Here is a 20761-nt window from a genome sequence, read left to right as displayed (position 1 = left end):
AGGATGGCCCTTTAAAGGCTGAAACCCAGGTCCTAGATGCATCCTTTGAGTTTTGGCCCACGTAAACACACACCTTCTCCAGGGCGGCTCTGCTGTCATCTGTCAGCCCAGCTGTCACAGCCCACTCTTCCTCCAGCCACGGAGGAGCAGAACACGCATCCTGACACCACAGGAAGGACACACGGGGAAAAGGTGCATTAATGGGCCAAAAACAAACCAGTGGAGTGATTAATTTGGCTTCGCCTTCAACATTATGTTTATCCAGGTTGATTATGTAGCACTTAGTTACTAATTTGCCCTACTTAAGCCAAGAGTGCTTTTAATTTTTAATGAGCTAGGGGAGGAAGATGCCTTTACTTAGTAAAGAGCAGATATTTTATTTCCCTGTTTGGACTTACTCAACCAATTAATAACATTTCCAAGGATGTATATCCCCCGCATGAATTCTTTCTCCCTAGCTCCTTTGCAACATCCTTGGTTAACCATAGAAACAGATAGCAGCTGCTTTGAAACGAATTAAATTTGTTTCCCACCTGGCTGACAGGACTGAGCAAGACTTATAAATGGTCCCGGTCTCTTACAAGTTGGGGTGTCACTGTTTGAGGAACCGTTCCTCAGTTGTTCCCTGCAGCAAGGAACACAGTCATGACTGTCACTCTAGAAAATTCCTCTTCAACTCCACTTTGTTTCCTGGGTGTTGATATTGGAAAATCTGAACTATGGTTCTTGGGCAGCCTAAGCACAGTGAAGAGTGCCGGCTTCCATGCCAGATCTAGGCTCAACTGCTAGCTCTGCCTCTGGCTACCTGTGAGGGAGGAGCAAGGGCACATGACCAATGTTTCTAACTTGAGTTGCACCTGCGAGAGGAGGTGAATAACTGAACTAAAACTCATCTAACGCGCCCTAGCTCTGTGCCTAATTCAAAGCACACAAGTAAAAACATTAGGTTGAATATTTGTAGCAGATGCTACTACAGCAGGAAAACAAAAGGAGGAACATGGGAGGCTTCAATTCCTTTACCAGAAGGGTTCTCATTATCTGCAGAGCTAGGAGACTCTTGAAACGGCCCATGTTTGCAGCGTACATAACTCACTCCATAGGATAAGCCAACACACCGATTCCTTCATTAAGAACATCTTGCTACGAATAAAATGTAGGCCAAACCAAGGAGGACAGTTGGTGACATATTGATTCACATCAGAGGCAACGTCCTTATCACAAATCTAAAAAAACGAATCAGGATTCAGTTACATACAGTGAGCTGAATATCCAATTCTACAAGACATGTTGGACATCATATATTCCTGAAGGCTCTCAGCACCCGCTCTGCTCCTATACAGGGTGACAGGCACAGAGCACATCAAGGTCCTCTCTTGCCTTCTGACTCAGTCCAGCCAAGAGAAGAAAGGTGAACAGCACAGCTCTTTCCTTCTAGGGTCACTGTAATCAGGCAGCTGCTATGCCATCCTTGATTCTGGCTTCTCACAACAGACCTTACCACCATACGTGGAATAAATAGTCCCTCTTCCCAACTCTCTCAAATTATCCTAACATGAAAGCGCACTCTGTTCTATCTATGCAGATCTTGATTAAGATAGTGACATTTCCATACACGCAAATTCTAATTTCTGGCCACTTAATTTGATAATCAGGTTTTAAATAATAGTAATGCTACTCAGCTCTAGAATAGTCACAATGATTGACGTATGCTAAGACTTAGCTTCTCACACCATTACTTTTTAGCAATTGACTTGTCCCTTAGCATCTCTGGCACTCTTTCCCCATCTATAAGATTCTTATGATGACAGTGTAGAAAATTTCCTTGATATATCTTCTAGGACAGTATAAAATTTTAAGTGCTAAAGATTCTTTAAAATACAATTGAAAAAAGGTGCATCATTCACGTTTCTAAGCCAATGATTCTTTCTCAGTGGTTCACTGTAGAATATCAAAGACCCCAGCAAGCAACTGTAAAGATGGGTTTTCTTTTGTACAGTTCTTAAGACTGCAATCAGAACTGTCTCATAAACTTTAGTGAGACTTCATGTTACAAGAGTTTGAATCAAGCCTTTTTCCAGTAGGGAGATATATATATATATGCTGTGTGTGTGTGCCTGTGTGCACTATGGGTGCCTGTATGTTCATGCTGTGTGTTCAAATGTGCAATAAGGGATCTTCTCCATTTATTATTGATTTTACTAAAGGCTTTATCTTTCCTGATCTCAGATTACACAACCTAAGTTACTGTGGTGACTGTATGTATATGTATAGAAAGCATGAAGCCAGCCTGGTCTACAAGAGCTAGCTCTAGGACAGGCTCCAAAGCTACAGGGAAACTCTGTCAAAATATAAAAAAACAAAAAAATTCCAAAAAACAAAAATCCCCCCCCCCAAAAAAGCTAAAAAAGCAAAGAAAGAAAAGAAAAAAACATGCTACTTATTCACTTCATTTTGGTTTATTCAAACAAGGACATTATGGAAGTCTGTTATTAATGATAGTTTGAGAGATCATATTCATAAGCATTTGTTTTACAAAATTATATATTTTATCTTAAATCATATATGATATAATATAAATATATAAGCATGTGTATGTATAATATAGAGAGCAAAGGTTGCACCAGAATCAAATATTGCCTCAAACAAAATCAAGTTAAAGAATGAGGTAAACTTTATTTTAGTGATATACCTCTGTAATCCTCCTATGTTTTTTATGACCTAGTAGATACTTGACCATGGTTAATTTTATAAGAAACCTGATTCTTAAAATTTCTTAATGAAAACTGAAGAGAAAGAGCAATGCCATGGAAGAATATATTCATTAGATGAATTTTTTAAATTTTATTTTTATTTTATGTGTATGGGTATTTTGTCTGCATGTATGTCTGTGCACTATGTGCCTGCCTGGTTCCTATGAAGCCTAGAAGAGGACATTAGATCCCCTGAAACCCAAGGTACAGATGTCTATCAGCCTTCAAGTGGATGCTGGGAATCAAACTTGCTTCCTCTGCAAGAGTAGCTAGTATTGTTAACCACTTGAGTCATCTCTCCAGCCCTCATTAGACCAGATATTCTGTCTAATTCTGTCACTGTTCTAAATCTACTTTTTAGGTAAAGGCCTTGGTGTGTTTTATATCCATTTCCATAAAAGGTAAACAGCAAGTAATAAAGTATGACAACATTCCTTAGCATGATAAGGTGATCAAACAGAGCAGGCACACTTCTGTTTTAATTTCTGTCTGACATCCGGTCAAGCAGTGATTTCCTAGGCACTGTACGGCCTGTGAAAGGCAGCTAAGCTGCCTACCATCTTGGAATCTATGTCCTTTCCAGGAGATGGGTTGGGGTCCCTATGTAACCATCAAGGTTACACGGTGTCTTTCCCGTTCATCAGAGTATTCGTCGGCAGAGTGGGCCCTGTTAACACCCACTAGGTTGTCCCTATGATACTACGGACAGCGACAGATGGAAAGTGACAGGCCTGTGAGGGGCAGGAGAATCAGATGCTACATGTCTTTCATTCTTAAAAATAGATTTCTAATTTTGAGATAAATATTTTGACTTTTACACCCAGGGTGCTATTCTACAAACTGGATTGGAACCAAGAGACTGATAATTAATCAGAACCCAAATTTGTTTTTGTGTTTTAGAAGCAAGAAATGCTTGCATAAAGTCAAGAAAGCACTGTTAATTACCTGTGGCAATAAATTTAACATGTGTTAGAGCCAACATCACATTCTCAATTTAATTCCTTTTGAAGCTGTTAACTATCATTCCAAAGTCTTACTGGCTTCCTGGGCAGAATCCATACTAAGAAAATTTAATCTGAAATCTGAATCTATGTAATTATAACCCAACATCTCCTATCTCCAGAAACACATACGTATGCAGTAAAGGGCAAACGTCTACTAAACATGCTGTTATCAGAACCAGATGCGAAATGAATCGGATTAGGAGACGCCTGAGCACGAAAGATAAACGGAGCTTAATTCACAAGAAACATGAACCTTGAATTTTCAGATGCTATTGGTGAGTGTATAAATTGTTACTGTGTATAACAAGAGCCTAAAAATTCAGCAGAGATTTTGAGTGAACTTCTACATACCTCCACAATCTCTTTTATGGAAATAACTTAGACTATGAGCAACAACTTAGCTATAGAGATGTTAATTGCAACATTCTCTAAAACAGCCAAAACAGCCGAGGTCCAATGGAATAAATAAGGCCTATACTACAGGGGCTTCTGGTTATACAACCAGAAGAAATGGTTTACTGAATTAAAAGGTTTATTACATGTTCTTGAGTGGGGAAAAAGATTATAAAACAATGTTTATTGTATGAACATACTTTACAGTTACAATGATTTCAATTACAAACAAAAAAAAGAATAGAGGCTAGGATATTAATTAGAATCGCTAAAGTAGTTTTAGATTAATACAACCAGTGTTTTTACATCTCTCTTCTTTCTCTATTGGATTTTCTAGTTTTTCATCAAGAAGCTTGCATTATCAGTTTTATTTCAGAAAAAGTTTGGCAGAGTGGGGGCCAAGGCAAGCAAACTAAGACTGAATGCACCAAGAAACAGTTGGTTCCAAACTTTTAAACATCTTTGTCCTCAGCCTTTCCCAACCTCCAGAAGCTGAGATATAGCTTTACATTATGAGCTGAAAACTGGTATATACGGTAATAGAAAGGTAAACAGGACTCAAATCACAGCAAGTTGACCCCACACGCACGCACACAAAACCAAAACAAGAAATGTGTTGTATACACAACCAAAGGCTTCAAAGTGCATCACAAAGAGTTCATAAACCATGTGGCTCTAAACGAGGCAAATTTTATGCAAAGCATATTCCACCAGTCTGTGTGCAGACTGACCTAGCAGGGCACTGCTGTCCTCATGGAGGGCGTCTACCCTGTAGGCACGCTATAGAAGGGGTGAGTAACTACCAGGTGTTTGTCTGGGCAAAGCAGGGGTCTGGCGGAAGCTAGTGGTCCAGTGCACAGGCGGTGACTGACAGGGTGGTGGGCTGAGGAGCAGCTTCCCATGGACTTGGCCATTTTCCTTACACCAGCACTCCCTTTACAATGGCTGTGGGTGCTTGTTGGGCACTGGTGACTGCCCCTTGTACTTGTTTGCCTAGGGATCTTCAATCCACGGCTTTAGGGAGCTAAGCGGGGGAAGGGGAGGAGAGTTTGAGATAAATAGCACGGCTGGAACAAGCACTGTGGAACAAAACTTCCTTCTTAAGATAAAACAAATTATAGAAGGTTAATGACCTCTGCAGGAGGCCTGGAGGAAGCAGTCAATGGCAAGGCGTTTTAGGTCTGTTTCTACCATTTAGTTGATTTTTTTTTCTCTCACAACTTCCTGAAACTAGTCTCATACTTTATCTCCATCTTATACTAAGAAAAATATAATCAGATTGGCAATTTCGTGGACTCATTTTTTTTTTAATTTTCATAGTATTATACTTTGCTCTCAACGCCAAATGATGTGTTCTGTGTTTCTTGGAAATAGAGGGGATTAGTTTGTAGTGCAGTGGATTAGCTGGCAATGTCATAGGTCAAGACTGTGTGGATTTCACACATAGAAATAAGAGGATGGATGATGCCTCCCTTCTACTCGTCCCGACACAGCTCAGCATCTGGACTTTGACACCAAGAGCAGCATACCGGTGTCCTAACTGCACAGGATTAAACTGCAGACCCACAGATAGCATTTCTGCAATGAGGGAAGATACACGCTTTAGTGGAGTTGGTCTAGAAGGCTTCTTGAAGGGCAGCTCATCAGGGCACTGTTCATCCTCTATTTGGGGTTCCTCTTTTAAAAAGGGAATAGCGAGAAGACTTGGAGAAGGGTAGGGAAGGATCAGAGAAGGCAGCTGAGTCTAGAGTGGGAAAAAGAGCAGGGGTGTGAAGAAGAACCATCAGCGTGTGTCACGATTTGCAGCAGCCATGGAACAGGGACACAGCCCCTCTCTAACACCTTTCCAGGAAAGCCCACCATTGTCCCTTTCTTCCTCCTGACAAAATCCTCTCAGGCTTATGGCACGTAGGCGCTTGCAATAGCTTTGAGTAAAACCACTGCTACGGCTCCACTTTCATCCACCGCTACTGGAAAAGGAAGGTGCAAACTCTACCCACTGACGATGCCATTCATGGGCTTAGCAAACTGGGACCCCTTCTCTCAAGGCACATATCAGCCCTTTTCTAACTTGCCAATCCATGTTTCCTGCAACCCATTTTTTCTAGCCGTTCCTTTACCTGAAGGAGATGACTCTGCCGTGTCTACCAGACTCAGACTATCTAGACAAGACCCACCATGATGGCTGCAGGAACTGAGTAGCTGGCAGGAAGCACTGAGCTTTCTTGTGAGGACGAAGCTAGGATCTTGGAAGTTCTATGATAAGATTGTGTTGAAGCTTAGGCTGAAAAGTATGAACCACAGACAGAAAGGAGGTCTGTTTTAGTTCACACCTTGCAGTCTAAGCTGGTCCCCAGGCCATTTGCTTTGTCTTTGAAGAAAAGAACAATGCCAAGTATTTATATTTCCAAAGCAGCTCCAGATATATCACCCCAGGGCTTCTTCTTATAAAGACTTTAAAGGCTTTGAGGCTTTTTATCTCTACAGTCAATCGTAACAAAGGCAATTAGTCTTGCACACTACTTTTTATTGATTAATTAATTACTTTTGTTTTATGTGTATGTGTGGGTGCCTAGGTGAATGCATATGCACCACCTGTATGTGTGCAGGTGATCTCAGAAGCCAAGGGAGCAGTGGGCTCCCTAGTATTGGAGTCACAGATGCTCATAAGCCATCTAGTGTGCTAGAAACTGAACTCAGGTTCTCTGAAAGGGCAGCAGAGTGCTTTGAACCACCGAGCTACATATCCAGCTCCATTCTTGAGCATTTTTTTAAGTAAGCACTGAAGATGACAGGTGACCCTGAGTGTGTCCAAGCAAGCACAGAGCTCAAGACTACGTGGATTTGGTTAGAAAATGACGGCAGGTAAAGAGCCTAGGCCTTTCTCAGCCAGAGGTTCCCTTTCTAATGACAGTGTCTCTTTATTTTCAGCCTGTTTTTGAGAGGATTAAGAAACCCAAAAGATAATGACAATTCAATGATACCACCCCTGTTTAAAGGCTTCTATTAAAACACGCGCAGGTCCATGAGCAGATGTAGGTCTTTAGTGGAGATGTTTCACAGTCACTGTCACGAAAGGGGGCATGTACCACCTGCCCCAGAACGGAGAATGTTGACCGGGAAATGGGATTCTATCTCTGCAAGTTTCTAGTTTATCTACTCTTGCAAGTTTCTGGGTCTCTCCTATGGGCCATGGAAGGCTATTATAAGTATTAAGAAAGCGATCCTAAAGAACCTAGTTCAGTACCTACCACTCTAGACAGTCACAGCAAATTGAACTTTAATTGTTGGGGTACTGGTAGAATATCCGGTTCTTAACTCTGGGACACGTGAGCAAGGCATTAAGTTCTCTGACTTACAGCTGGTACCTGGGGGTCTGACTTGCTTCCAGCCCTTACTACAGAGCCTGTCATCATGGCCTCTCCCTCATACTCATTGTTTAAGATTTTGTATCATTTTACTGCTCACTCAGAGCCTTACACAGCTTTCAGCATGTACAATGTCTTTTGTGATTTCACAGCAGGAAGAGCCTGTCTCTTCCCAGAAACTAGTATGCTTCCTCTTTTTGAAAATGAGAATTATGCAATTTATCATGCATTCTTTTTTTGTCTTGGCTGCCAGGAAGCTCAGAGCAAAATTGTGTACTCAATCATCACCAGCAAATTGTTTCTGGGTTCCTATACTTTGTTCCTTATTTTTACTTTTAATTCTTTTATTTTTTTTAAACAAACACTTTCTTCTGTGTTTCCTGTTGATAGAGGCATTGACAATATTTGGAAAGCGATGCAGTTCAAATAAGCAAATTAAACTCTAAAGTACACATGAAAGATCAATATTTTGAGCATTACCTGTTTTACTTGGTCAAAGAAAAATGGCCAAAGAAAAACTGAGGCTCAATAATTTAGGAGCTCTTTTAGCAGAGCAGAGCAAAGCAGGACAACTCATATGGACAGAGGTGAAGCAAAAGGGAGGCAGCAGTAACTACGTCAAAGGCTGCCAGTGCCTGCCATTCTCTGGCTGCAACCTATCATTTCTTAATTATATCCTGTGTGTGTTTTGCAAGTTGTACGCTTCTGTCAAGAGGACAGACAGCCTCAGACAGGGGAGGGACCACAGCTGCCCATGCATCCGAACATACCTGCACAGATGTGAAGTCCCCAGAGGCACAGGCACCCAGAATAGCAGCACCCACGAGGACAGACTCCACCTCTTGTGACAGGACCACAGGCATGCCTGCACAGGACAAAGTCACACCCTGGTTAGTGAGCAGGACCAGGGTTGCGGGAGCCAGCAAGCACCTCCAGAAGCAAAACACCTGATGTCAAAGCAGCAATACTTTTATCTCCCTCAAGCCCTCAGTGGTTTTGGATATTAGGTTCAGGGGATTTCTCTGCCTGTGCCTACTGGTGCACTGGCCAAGAGCTACAAGGTAGCCAATCACATCTATCAACTTGTGAGACCTTTGCACCCAGATCTCTGGCTTCTGGCAGTTCTATTTGGTATTATTTAGGTTCATCCCTCTACTCTATCACATACTTTGTTGGGCCCAGGAGAGGCCGAAATGGATCAGGCTGTGCCCTGTTATTCAAGTCTCCGATGCAATGACAGGTACGGGCATGGGAAGGCTGGTTCTCTATCTCACATGTGCACATTGCCAGGACTTCTCACCTCCCCAAGAAGTCATAGTCCTTGGACAGTCTGACACGACCCTCTACTAGCTTCTAGCTTCTCTTTTCCTCACATCCCATGGACCTATTTCTCTTGCATCTTCTTGGGTAGGTTTGAGGGCCCTTCTGGATACCCGTTTAACTGCCTTTCTCCATGGTGCAAACACAAACTGAGTCTTTCTTGGTCATTGCATTTAAAACAGCGAGGCATCTTCAACAGTGCTCACTGGCCCCTGGATTTCCCCCTTCACTTTTCTACCATGGATTTCTCTTCTTAGGCTGTCTTATCCTTTGTCCGGTAAAACAGACACTACACAAGCCTAGGCCAGTAGTTCTCAACCTTCCTAATGCTGCGACCCTTTAATACAGTTTCTCGTGCTATAGTGACCTCCAGTCATTGCGGCTTCATAACTATAATTCTGCTACTGTTATGAATCATAATGTAAACATTTTTTGGAGATAGAGGGTTATCAAAGGGGTCATGACCACAGGTTGAGAACCTCTGGACATTCCGTCTACTACCATTTCTCTGACATTTAGAGCAGGACCCAGATCACGGTAACTAAAGGGTGGACAGATGAGTCTCTGGGCTAATGGCTGACACAGTGGACATGAGACTGAAACAGGCATTTGAAGGTAAGCAGAGCAAAAAGAAACCAGGTACAGGACAAGTCCCCAAGGTTGAAGGTCCATTTGGACCCAGTGTTCTGGATCTTAAGATGATTTACACATCAGCGTCTTCAATGACTTCATGGTGGGATCCTAAGCTAGTGTCCCCACCTCTCTGCTCTTCGGTTTCCTTATCTGAAAGATTTGGTTAAAATTCCCTCTACTTTCACAGGATTTTCTCTTGATTTTCTAGCCAAGAGATGACAGTAAATGCCACAGAAGAAAGTTCTAAGGCAGAAAGTTTCTGGTAGACAAAGGCTGCAGCTCTTTTCCTGCCTCTCCCAGGGAGGCAAACTTGTTAGCATACCTACCTCCCCAGGGCAGGTCAGCTTCCCCCATCGCCCCCTCCTACAGTCTGGAGGCAGAATCCCGCAGACAGCTCAGAGGACTTGAAGAATTAGAACAGCAGGCTGGCAGCCTCTGGCTGTGCCACTAAGCCCTCAGGTGGTGTGACTGCTCTGGGAGAAGCTCAGGCCTGGCTTCTTCCCTGCTTCCTTTCCTCAGGAGTCCCTCACAATCGCTGTAACTCTTTCAGCTCCGGTTCTCTCAGGTTCCAAACAGGGAAAGAATCTACTGCACAGGTGTACTGTGTGGGTTAGTGACAGACCCTCAGATGGCACACACTTATTTCCTGGTCTGTGTGCAGCCCTGCAGACATGGTGGCTGCAATTGTTAGAGACAGCATTGATGGCAAGTAGAGGTTCTGTCTGAATTTCGTGGGAGCTGGGGTGTAGAACTGTAGTGGAAGACAAGAACAGGTCTCATCTGCAGTCCTGAGGGGACAAAATAGTACTGGCGGCTCAGCCGGAAACCATACTTCATGTCTGTGTGACTCTGATGTCACCCAGGCCTACCGACCTAAAACTTTTTTAGAATATAGCCTTCCAAGCAACCTTTATCTTCAGCTCATCTGCAATAGACACATGACTTCTCTATTTTTGCGTGGAAACGAAGGACTCCCAGGCTGCTTCCTTGGACAGTAGAGGCAGGGGGATATGCGCGCGCACACACACACACACACACACACACACACACACACACACACACGGGGACCCCTCATTAGCTCTCAGGTTATAGTTCAGCATACATACTTTGGATCTGGACTGCCAGAGTGTGACTTCTGGCTTCCATGCTGACACAGCTGTGCAATATTAGACAGGTCATTTAACCTCTCCACGCCTCCCTTTTCTCATTTGCAAACTGCCCTCTGGCTAAGTCTGGACTAAGTTCCTATCTCAGGCTGGTGGCTCCAGATCCTCACGCTTAAGCCTAGAGAAAGAAAATAGGTTAGCAGCTGTAGGAGTCTCTCTGGTTGCCTAGGTTTCCTATACCTCTGTAAACAAACCCTTCATTCAAGTTGGCAGGGCTTTCCTTCCCTGCCAGGCCCTGTCACCTCTGGTCTGTACTCTCCTCCCCTACACAATGGTCAGAAGACTACAGCGGCTTTTCTGGTTGGCAATGGACCTCATGATGCCATCCTGTTCTTTGCATTCTGACGCCACGTTTAGCACTTGACAGCCTGGGTACCCAGGGAGTGCTTATGAGTGAAAAAAAAATGAAAAAATGAATGAACTAATGGTGAGACAGGAAGAAGGAGATGCTAGAGAAACTGCCAGCACTGAAGAGGCACAATTTAGAAGACAGAACATTTAGTCACAAGTCTGCAGGAAGACCTACAGTTACTTAGTACATACAAACATTTTTTCTTTCTTTTTGAAATCACAGTTAAGCCAATGGCCAGGGTATAAGAAGTGCTTGCATGCCCATGTCATATCCCTAGCTGGTGCAGTCCATATTCCTTGATTAGGTATGAGGGCTGCTTTTTCTAACCTGGACAAAACTGATTATAAAGTTTTAAGCTGTCTTTTTCTCCACATGTCCTCTCCTTTTGGGCCTGGGGCTACCCGCAGGAAAGACTTAAAGCAGCAGGCTGGGATCACTCACTGGGAACTAGGCAAGAGCCTGGAACTCCAACTCCTGAGCATCCAATTTTCAGAATGATCTCCATGAGGGAGATAACAACATTGCTGTTTTTTTTTGGAAGAGGGACTCCAGGCTCCCACAAGTAGAGTGCCTTCTCCCGGGTCAGACAGCGGGCCTGCAGCTCTTTCCACTCCTCCGCTCTGCATTTTCCCACCCGTGTTTCTGAAAATTTCATACCAGACTTGTGCCTTGTTCTAAACTGTTCTGCACAGGGAAAGTGGAGACATTCCAGGGCTTAAGGATACCAAGGACCTCCTCACCTTTCTGTCAGCCTCTCTTTACAGGACAGATTCCAATGCTCTCCTTTCTCTGAGCCCTGGGTGAAGGCAGGAAGAGGGAGGCTTTGCCTGGAATGCGAGCTATTTTATCTGATGCATTAATGAGTTTAACAGAAGCCGAAGCATTTGGAGGCAGATGCACTTTGCCATCCTTTGTCACTCATGAGGAGAGGAATTTTCGGCAAAGAAAAGGTCTCTTTGTCTACAACTGGAACCGCCAGTAGTTAGAGACAAAGGGTCCAATTGCAATCTGAACCCAAACAACCATTAACAGCCTCCCATTCACCAGCCCAGAGGACAGAGTTCCCAAGGCAGAGCTGTGGCAAAGTGGCTCTCCCTGGCTTTGACTTAGGGACACAGAACTAGAGGAAGACACATTTTCACAAAGGATGGAGCTTTCGTGCCCAGGCTGTGCCCAGGTCATATCTGGCTACCCTGCTCAGCTACCCTTTTGCCCATTCCCTGGACTAAAGCTGCTCCATCCAGGCGGGATGGAGGCTTTGGCTAACTGCAGGCTAAACAGTTGAAAATCACAGCACACCGCAGATCTGTGCCTTATCTGAACCACCCAGCCAATCCGGCTTGTGCTTCTGTCTACATCACTCTTCACGGTTCACTTCGGCAGGTTTTACAAACCCTGGAAGAGGGCAGGCATCATCGAAGAGTAACAAAGGGAAGGAAGGTACAGAAACCCCGGTCAACAGGAGAATCACAATCGGTTTCTACCTGACCATCTGATTTAGGGAAGTCAATTGAACTTACTCCCCTGTCCTCTGTTTGCTTGGCTGCATTGCAGTCTACTTTCTAACTCAGCAGTTAGGAGGAGTGATTGAAGTGTGATTCCCACCAACACGCTAGGCACTTGGCTAAGGCGAGCAAAGTCCATGCTTCCCGACATCCTAGCTCTACTTTTAATACTACATGCTGCCTGGCGCCTCAGTCTACTCATTCCTAAGGTAGACACAGTACTCTATCCAATTTCATCTATCTGATGTGCATGGATCAAATAAGCCTGTCTCCTGGATAAAGATCACGTATGTAGGAATCTGCACGGCCTGGAGCAGAAAAGGAGATCTGATGAGATAGTTTGAGCCCAGACACCAATTTGCTTGCTGTGTAAAAAACACGGTGGTTGGGGTCATGAGGAATGGAGGCCAGGATAAGGTGAGCTCATTTCAGGCAGGAGTAGAAGCTCCAGACAATGCCATGCTCCCCCTTTCCCTTCCGCCCTGTCCTATGCTTGTACTTGGAACCTAAGTACCCAGCAATAGGAACTGGAAGAAGAGCTAGTCCTCAGGAGACACTTGGGAAGAAGATGAGAACGGTGAGGGTATTGGCTCAGATAGACAGGAGTCTAGATCAGCCTGTGTGCACTGGCAGGTGTGTAATTCTTTTAGCCACCCGTAAGGCTGCACTTCTGGGTCCTAAAGCAGGCGCATGTACCCCCTGTGTGTGCATGCGTAAGTCACCTGCCATCTGTGTCATCAGCGTCTGACGTGCTCAAGCAAAAGCCCCTGTACGCAGGCATAGCGTTGCCTGTCATCAGCGTCTGACGTAGGCACATCTTTCCCCTTGTGCACATGTGCTAGGAAGCCTTTAAAAGCCGGATGCGCCATCTTTACTCTCTCTCTTTCTTTCCATACCATTTCCTCGGGCCCTGTGAGCACAATCTCTTATAATAAACTCTAAGTGGGTTCGTTTGCATCTCATGTCTTTTTCTCATTTCCGCCGGACATTCTCAAGGTGTCCTCACAGAGATCCTTTCCTGGAACCCTGGGCTCTTCTCAGACCACTCTGCCACTATCCCCAAGCTTCATGCCTATCACAAGATACACAGTGTATGACTTTAAGATGAGAACCCTGATTCTTAGGCATAGAAAAGGAATCTCAGCATCTGGGGCCCTTGGGATTACACACCCAGTCTACAGTTAAACACCTTATTGTCAGCATTTGAGTTTTGCATTCACTTGCTCTGCACTGCACAGTCAAAAACTAAGTGAAGTTCCCTCTATATTTTTCTCACCCTGGGCTCTTGTCACACTGTGTTTATTGTGTCTGCGAGCTGTTTGTCTTTCTGGGGTGACCTTGGGCTCTGCAGAGCCAAGGTCATGTTTTATTCATTTCTATATCTTCAACATTCCTCACAAGGCTCGGTTCAGAAGCACTCAACAAAGATGGGTATATGCTCAAATTAAGATCTTGCCAGCCTTGGTGTTCCGCTCAGTAACTGGATATACCTGAGAGTCATTTTCCCCATCATGAGGACACGGGTTGTACACCTATCTTAATAACGTAAGTCACCTCCAGTGGCCTCCTGTCCTCAGCCTGCCTTTAAGCTGCCACACCCATTTGTTGCCAACCCAAAGAGGGTATCGTCCCCCCTCCCACCCCACGAGGCTTACCAGTAACGTCAGCATGCATCTGCACAAAAAGGGGATTCTTGCTTAGGCCTCCACATAAGAAGAGGGTACTGAGAGAGTGTCCCGCTGCCTGCATGGCCTCAATGATGAAACGAGTCCCAAACTGAAAGGAGAAAGTAGAGAAAAACATTAGGATGGCAGTGGAAACAAGTGATCGGGGACACTCGTGTTTGGCTTGACCTTGGCTTGGCACTCAGAGCTCTGTATGCCCAGAGAGCTGAGCGTTGGAGATAATGTCGCCTGTGGTCACACAGCTGGTTCATACAGGGAATTCTACCCTGGGTCTGACTGACTCCAAACCCCTGCATTCACCATTTGCTTCTCTCAGGAGTAATACAACAATGAGAAAAACAGTTAGGTGTTAGCACAGCTGATTTCTTTACTCTTTATTTCATTTTTGTTGGGCTAAAATTATCTCAGGGCCTGTACCTTGAGGCCTGTAGGACAGAGAAAAGCCTGGCTCGAGTTTGAGGGAACCGAGTGAGGATGAGATGGCAAAAACTAGGTAGAGGCCCCTCTAGCTAGAGGGAGGACTCGGCTGTTTCTCATTGGCTGGAGGTACCCCCCCATCACATGATGTCACTTAACCTATATAAGCTAATGCTCACAGTAATAAACTGAGTTCCTGCTTTGACCTGACTCCCTATCGCATCTGATTGTCCTGCGTTGTGGGACTGCGGATCTGATTGTCCTGAGTGGTTGGGCTGCTGAACGGGCAGATAGCACACTCACCTTTCCCTGGGGAATAAGGCTAAGGAGGCCTAGCAATTTTAATTCTTTTCTTTTGAGATTACAGTATAATTACATCATTCACCCTTCAAACTTTCTGATATATCCTACTGTCCTCTTTCAAATTCATAGTCTCTTTTCTCATTAAATGTTGTTACATATATGCATGTGTGTGATACATACACACACACACACACATATATATATAAGTGCATATTGTTTTCAGGGCTGACAATTTGCCATTGAATAACCAGTTGATGTGCTCTTTCCTGGGGAAGACTATTTCTCTTGCTCCCACAATGCCTTAGCTGCTTGTAGTTCTTTGTGTACGTTTGAGGCCTTGTGGGCTTTCCTGATCCACTCTGGCTGTCTATTGGTGTCCTTATTCAGCTAACATTTGGGCAGCCAGTCATGCTGATGAGACTTTATCCGTGTAGCTTCTGACATTCCTAGGAGATGGGGCCTATTTAAAAAAGGCAGTTTTACTATTCGCTAGCCAAAGGCTTTGCATTTTTCCCTAGTGCTGTTGCTTGAGAATTTGTTGTTGTTTTATTGGTTTTGTTGTTCCGTTGTTTTTGTTGTTTTTTGGGGTGTGTGTGTGTGTGTGTGTGTGTGTGTGTGTGTGTGTGACTTTTCTAAGGGAAGTATCTTCAGCTCCAATTTAATGAAGGAATACTGCCCCGTGGGTCACTGACTGAGGACCTCAGAGAGACATTGCATGAGCCTATTGGTAGCACCTCACAGAGGGCCAGAGCCATAGTTGACTCTCCTCAGCTGTTTGAATGCACTGCCTGTAAATGAGCCCTGCTGGGTGAGGTCTAGGTAAGAGAAGAGTCCCTTGATAAGGGTCCCTACAGGGACATCTTTCCGAGTCCCTAAAAAGAAGGAAGATCAGAGGGTGATCTGGGGGTCACGGGATATGACATCCCCATTGGTTTATAATAAATATTGCAGCACCGGGGCAGCCAGGAACAAAAGTTGCAGAAGTTCCAGCACAGACATCTTAAATATTTGTAGAAGTTGCTCATGAATCTGGTGAAAATATGGATTTATAAAACTCTGGCCTTCAGAGAGTATCTGTGGTCGTGCTGTGTTTGAAAAATGAAACATGTTGTAACATACAAGCTGATTCCTTGCCTAAGTATTAGTGATTCTCTCTAAATGTTCTTTCTTTAGTTTTGGGGGAACTTGAACCCCAGAAAAAAATGTCACACACAACAGGGCAATGGGTACCATCAGGAGGTCAATGGACATTCGTCAGCCCATCATGGATCACGGGAGGACTGCTGGTGCTAGGCCCTAACCCTAACTGTGACTTGTTGCAAAGACTTGGATCTGCATGGCCGAAAGCAGGAGCTTTGCCCTGAAGAAGCCCCATTCTGACAGGCAGTTCACTTCTTCCTCCTACCCAACCTAAGGCTCCACTCCCATTCACTAATAAGACAAATAATATCATATTTATTCAGTTGAATGGGGCTTGTTAAAAATGGTAACATAAAAAGACGTAAAAGGTATGGCCCGAGACATGGCGCGTGACACAGCAGCATGCCCCTCCCAGCCCCACAGCTGCAGGCAGCTGAAGCTCTCACAAAAGGGCTCCCCTAACTGTGAGGCTTGCCAGGCGCTCTGCTGCGCCCCTCAACGTCATCTCTCATGTCAAGACAAACTAACGACCTGAAGATCGTTCACCCCACTTGGACCACGTGATCTGCAGTCTGTGACTGGGGTCACTGAGAAGCACACAACTGGGAAGGAAAAGCAAGGACCTGAACACAAGGCACTCCCTTCAGCACTGTGACAGCCTGTCTCCCACTCCCCACTCTGGCAGCCCTTTGCCCGGCCTTCCCTTCAGTGTTCCAGACTTCCCTGTCTGTTGATCCACTCTCTAGAAATGCCCACCAAAGGGCTTTGTGAGCAAAGGCTTCTGTGCTCACCTTTCTGGAAAAAATGGTTGCATGGAGAAATTTAAATTAAAATTAGGCGATTGCAAGTGGACACAGAACCAAATGCAAATCGAGAGATTTCAAATGCAAAATAGTACTTTTTAAGGGTCTATTCTGACAGACAGAGAATCTGCGGAGGAACCCAAGTGGCTGACAGGTCTTTCAAAGAAGCCGAGCAAGAGAGAGTTTTACTGCATGGAGGGGTTTCCCATTGGCTGGCGCTAACTTTCTTCCCTTTAAATCCATTCCCTTGCCACAGAGTGCCAAGCATGGATATTCATACAGAGGAACTGTCTGACTTACCAATAACAAACAGGCACTACGGCGATCTTCAGGAAGAAGGAAACAATTTGTTTCCCAAGCTGAACATTATGGGAAAATATCTGTCATCAAAATGCTTCATTAAAATGCACATTTTTGCCTCGAAAATCAGTACACTCAGACACTTTTTCAAACAGATGGAACCCCTCCCAAACTAAATTGACTCTACAGTAAAGCTTTATCAGGAAATCTGTCTTAAAATGTCTTCACTGCATGGAATTATAAAGGTCAGTAAGACCATAGACAAAAAAAAATAGGATCGCTTTAAATGTATGTATGGCCCATTAAATATAAGATTGATTTCCCAAATGCGTGTTACTTGAGAAAACAGAGCTGGCTCTTCCCCCCTCCTCTCCTGCATGCATTATTAAGTTTAATCTTTTGCATTCCTGAGCTTCCTGCTGCAATGCCAGGAAAAGTAGCCTGTGGAAAATTCAGGCCAAAATGAATGATGGCTTCTAAGATGTGTTAAGTAAAAGGTGCTCTGGGAATGTCTGAAAACTTATTTCACTCGTGTAGCTTTTATGAAAAGATCAAAGGAAAACACACCGTGACAGAGCGGAGAGAGTGGGAGCTGGGGTTGCAGTGGACACGGGTTCCCATTACAACGTGTGCACTAGCTCCTGAGACCCTGGCAAACAGCCTGCCCTCACCTTAAATAAAAAGACAAGCCCCGTGGTATACAGGGCTGCAGTCTTAAAGCCTGCACAGGCAAGGCACTCTGGTGCCAGGCACAGAGTTGGAGGTCCCCTGAAGGGTCACAGTCCTTACCACTATGGCGTAATGGCCTTGACCTTTCTCCTGTTTAGCTTTGTCTTTCATGTCCACCTCTTAGATTTGCTCACAAGGTGTGAGCATCATGAACCTCTGTTTCCAGAACTGTTCCTTTCAATGGAAGTGACTGGGCCAATTGCAGGGCCTTTCATACAAGGACATTCATAAGTCAAACATTAAAACAGCCTCGATACTTTAATGTTTTATTTTATAAACTGTGTCCGATCATCACTGCTCTGGCATATATAAACTACATGGCAATGAACAAGTTAACGTGCTGCACTAAGGCTTGGGATTCTAGTGGACTGAGGAACATCATATCAATATGTGGTTAAATCAGGTGATGGCATAAAATATTTAGAACATATATATATGCATATACATATGTATATATAGGTATGTGTGCATGTGTGTGTATGAATATCTCACAAATATCTCCAAATTCTATTCTGGATTAGTAGTATCATGAAAATCTTCTTAGTTCAAAACATGATGACTACATGTCTTTACTAAAGATAGACATGTTTCCGTTTTCATCTTCTCTTCACTTTCTCCATTTTGACAGACGTCAGAATTGTCTGGGTTTTCCCCTGCTTCTTTGTTTGTTTGCTTGTAGCATCTCTGTAGAAAGCAGTTTGATTGGTTTCACTGAACTGGTCCAGGTATAAGTTAAGAGGGAAGCTGCTTAAGGGAGAAACGGTCTGGTCTATAGTCTACAGGGGCTGTGTGACTGAACGGGCAGGCTCCATACGCCTTTGCAATGGCTCTGCAGAAGGGGCCATACCGAGGTGACTGGGGGGCTCTGTTCTCTAGACCTAACACACGGCTTGTGGGTAAGTATGAGTACTAACATAGTCCTTCTGCTGGTGATATGGGTAAATATGCGTGCATATATTAAAAATAGTAAGACTATAAAAACAGCTGTTGGGAGAAAAAACAACTAGTGAATATTGTTTATGTCTATACAGCTGTAACAAGCAAATTGCAATTTTGTTTAGGGATAGAGACAGATTTCTGAGCCTGGGTAGGGTGCTCAGCTAACATGGGAAGGCTCTGGATTCAACCCCTAACACCACTAGCAATCATGATAATAACAAATAATAAAAATAAAAAATATGCTGGTCTCCCAGAAGATGTGAGTTCAATTCTCAGCATCCACATTTGGCAGCTCACAACCACCTTTCACTATAGTTCCTAAGTACAATGCCTTCTCCTGACAGCCCCATTCATAGAGATATACATATCCACACACGTATACCTAAATAATAACAATGAACCATGAGTTTAATGCTGATCATAACTTAGTAAGCTGAGTTTTCCTTTCTGAGGGTTTCCTTTCTCTTCCTAAAATTAACAAAAGCACCTTCTCTAAGATGCTAAAAGTCATGACCTACTTCCGCAAATGCACTTTCTAATAGAGGTGTATGTGCCAACTTTTGTATGACGTCAGGGCTTAGAAGCTGCTCGCAGCCCACCAGTGGAGCACCGCTGCACAAGAAGCCTCCTTAGCAATGTCTGAGCTTCGAGGGTTTGGCTTACATTTTGGACCTCACTTTAAGAGCCTCTCACACTTCAGAATAAGTTCTCCCTTCTTTCCTTAATCATTTTAACCATCTGTAACTACCCCAAACCAAAAGTTTCTGGGGAGCCTTGGAAAGAACTCTTTGGTAAAGCGAACAGTATTATGGGTTGTACAAAAGCAAACACTGCTGAGAGCAGTTTCCCGCTGCACATGTACTTTGAATCTGCCTCCTTGCATATACTGACTTTAGAAGACATCAGGCAAATGACAAACACGATGCTCAAGGGGTTTCTGTGGATTCCATTTCAGGGAGTTTGTCATAAAGGCAGGTGAGAACCTTTGTCATCAACACTGTCTGGACAGGAAAATACCTCTCTGCGGCAAGGGTTCTCCTAATTGAGAAACGGCCCCAAAAGCATTATGGGGCATCTCAGAGATCTGTGGGGCAGAACATGTTGAGAACACAAAGGTTTTGATCGTTTGTTTGTTTTTTGAAATATTACTGAAGCATCTTACAGCGATGGCTTGAACAGTGGCCAGGTAGCGGATGGCGAGATCATCAAGGTCCTGAGACAGTGTCAACCCAGTGACCTACAGGAAGGAGGAAAAGAGAAGAATGGGGATCAACAGAAGTCTCCATGGATAGCAATAACTCCCATAGACTATGAGCATGTTCATACCTTTTTTTTTTCTGGCTGCAACAAGTTCATATGTAAATTCCTTTCTTTGTGAGCTGAACATGAATGCTTACTAAGTTGTTTAAACTTCAAACTTGGGGAAAAAATATTCCTCCCCTACACCAAAAAAATTCTTTGTGAACCAAACCAAACCAAAATTTAAAAATAAATAAAGTCTCTTGTATGATTAAATTTGATATTTTAACATGAAATTAAATGTGATTAAAATATTATAAATAAGTATCGTTTGTGGTTCATAAGAAATAAAAAATGTGAACAGTTGGCATTTGACTATAAAAAGACCATGTACTCAGCTTCTGTCAGAACGTAGTGTAATAGTACCCAAGGGTTATTCAGGATAAATAATACATCTCCTACAGATGTTATACCTACTGAGGGATAATTTAGAATCTATGGTTTGCAAGGGAATCCCATTAAAATCAATCAGAACCATATGAGCGGGTCAGCTTCTCAGAGATTCCAGAGATGAATGGATGCTGGCTGTGGATGCAATCAGCTTGTTCATCTCTCTGTGTCAGTGTTCTTTTGGAATCTTTAGAAAGGGAGGCTGATATATTTTTCAAATTTGTGGACATCAATACCTTTGTTCAGTTTAGATAAAAGAGAAACT

General features: G+C 43.8%; 1 protein-coding gene across 3 annotated transcripts in view; it reads right to left on the bottom strand.

The window, feature by feature from the left end:
- Fggy (FGGY carbohydrate kinase domain containing) overlaps window positions 1-20761 on the bottom strand; it is a 364222-nt gene that overhangs the window by 72693 nt on the left and 270768 nt on the right. For 2 of the 3 annotated variants that reach the window (XM_075945971.1, XM_075945972.1), the window contains exons 12-14: window positions 19970-20044; window positions 14147-14267; window positions 8286-8380 (exon numbers count right to left, since the gene is read on the bottom strand). In XM_075945971.1, the coding sequence (XP_075802086.1) occupies window positions 8286-8380; window positions 14147-14267; window positions 19970-20044 (291 nt within the window). The remainder of the gene's footprint in view (window positions 1-8285; window positions 8381-14146; window positions 14268-19969; window positions 20045-20761) is intronic. The other variant, XM_075945973.1, reaches the window with a different exon arrangement.

The sequence above is a fragment of the Microtus pennsylvanicus genome, chromosome 13 (assembly GCF_037038515.1).
Source record: "Microtus pennsylvanicus isolate mMicPen1 chromosome 13, mMicPen1.hap1, whole genome shotgun sequence".
NCBI classification, from domain to species: Eukaryota; Metazoa; Chordata; class Mammalia; order Rodentia; family Cricetidae; genus Microtus; species Microtus pennsylvanicus.
The sequence above is the reverse complement of the archived record's forward strand: the minus strand, read 5'-3'. Positions and strand labels throughout refer to the sequence as shown.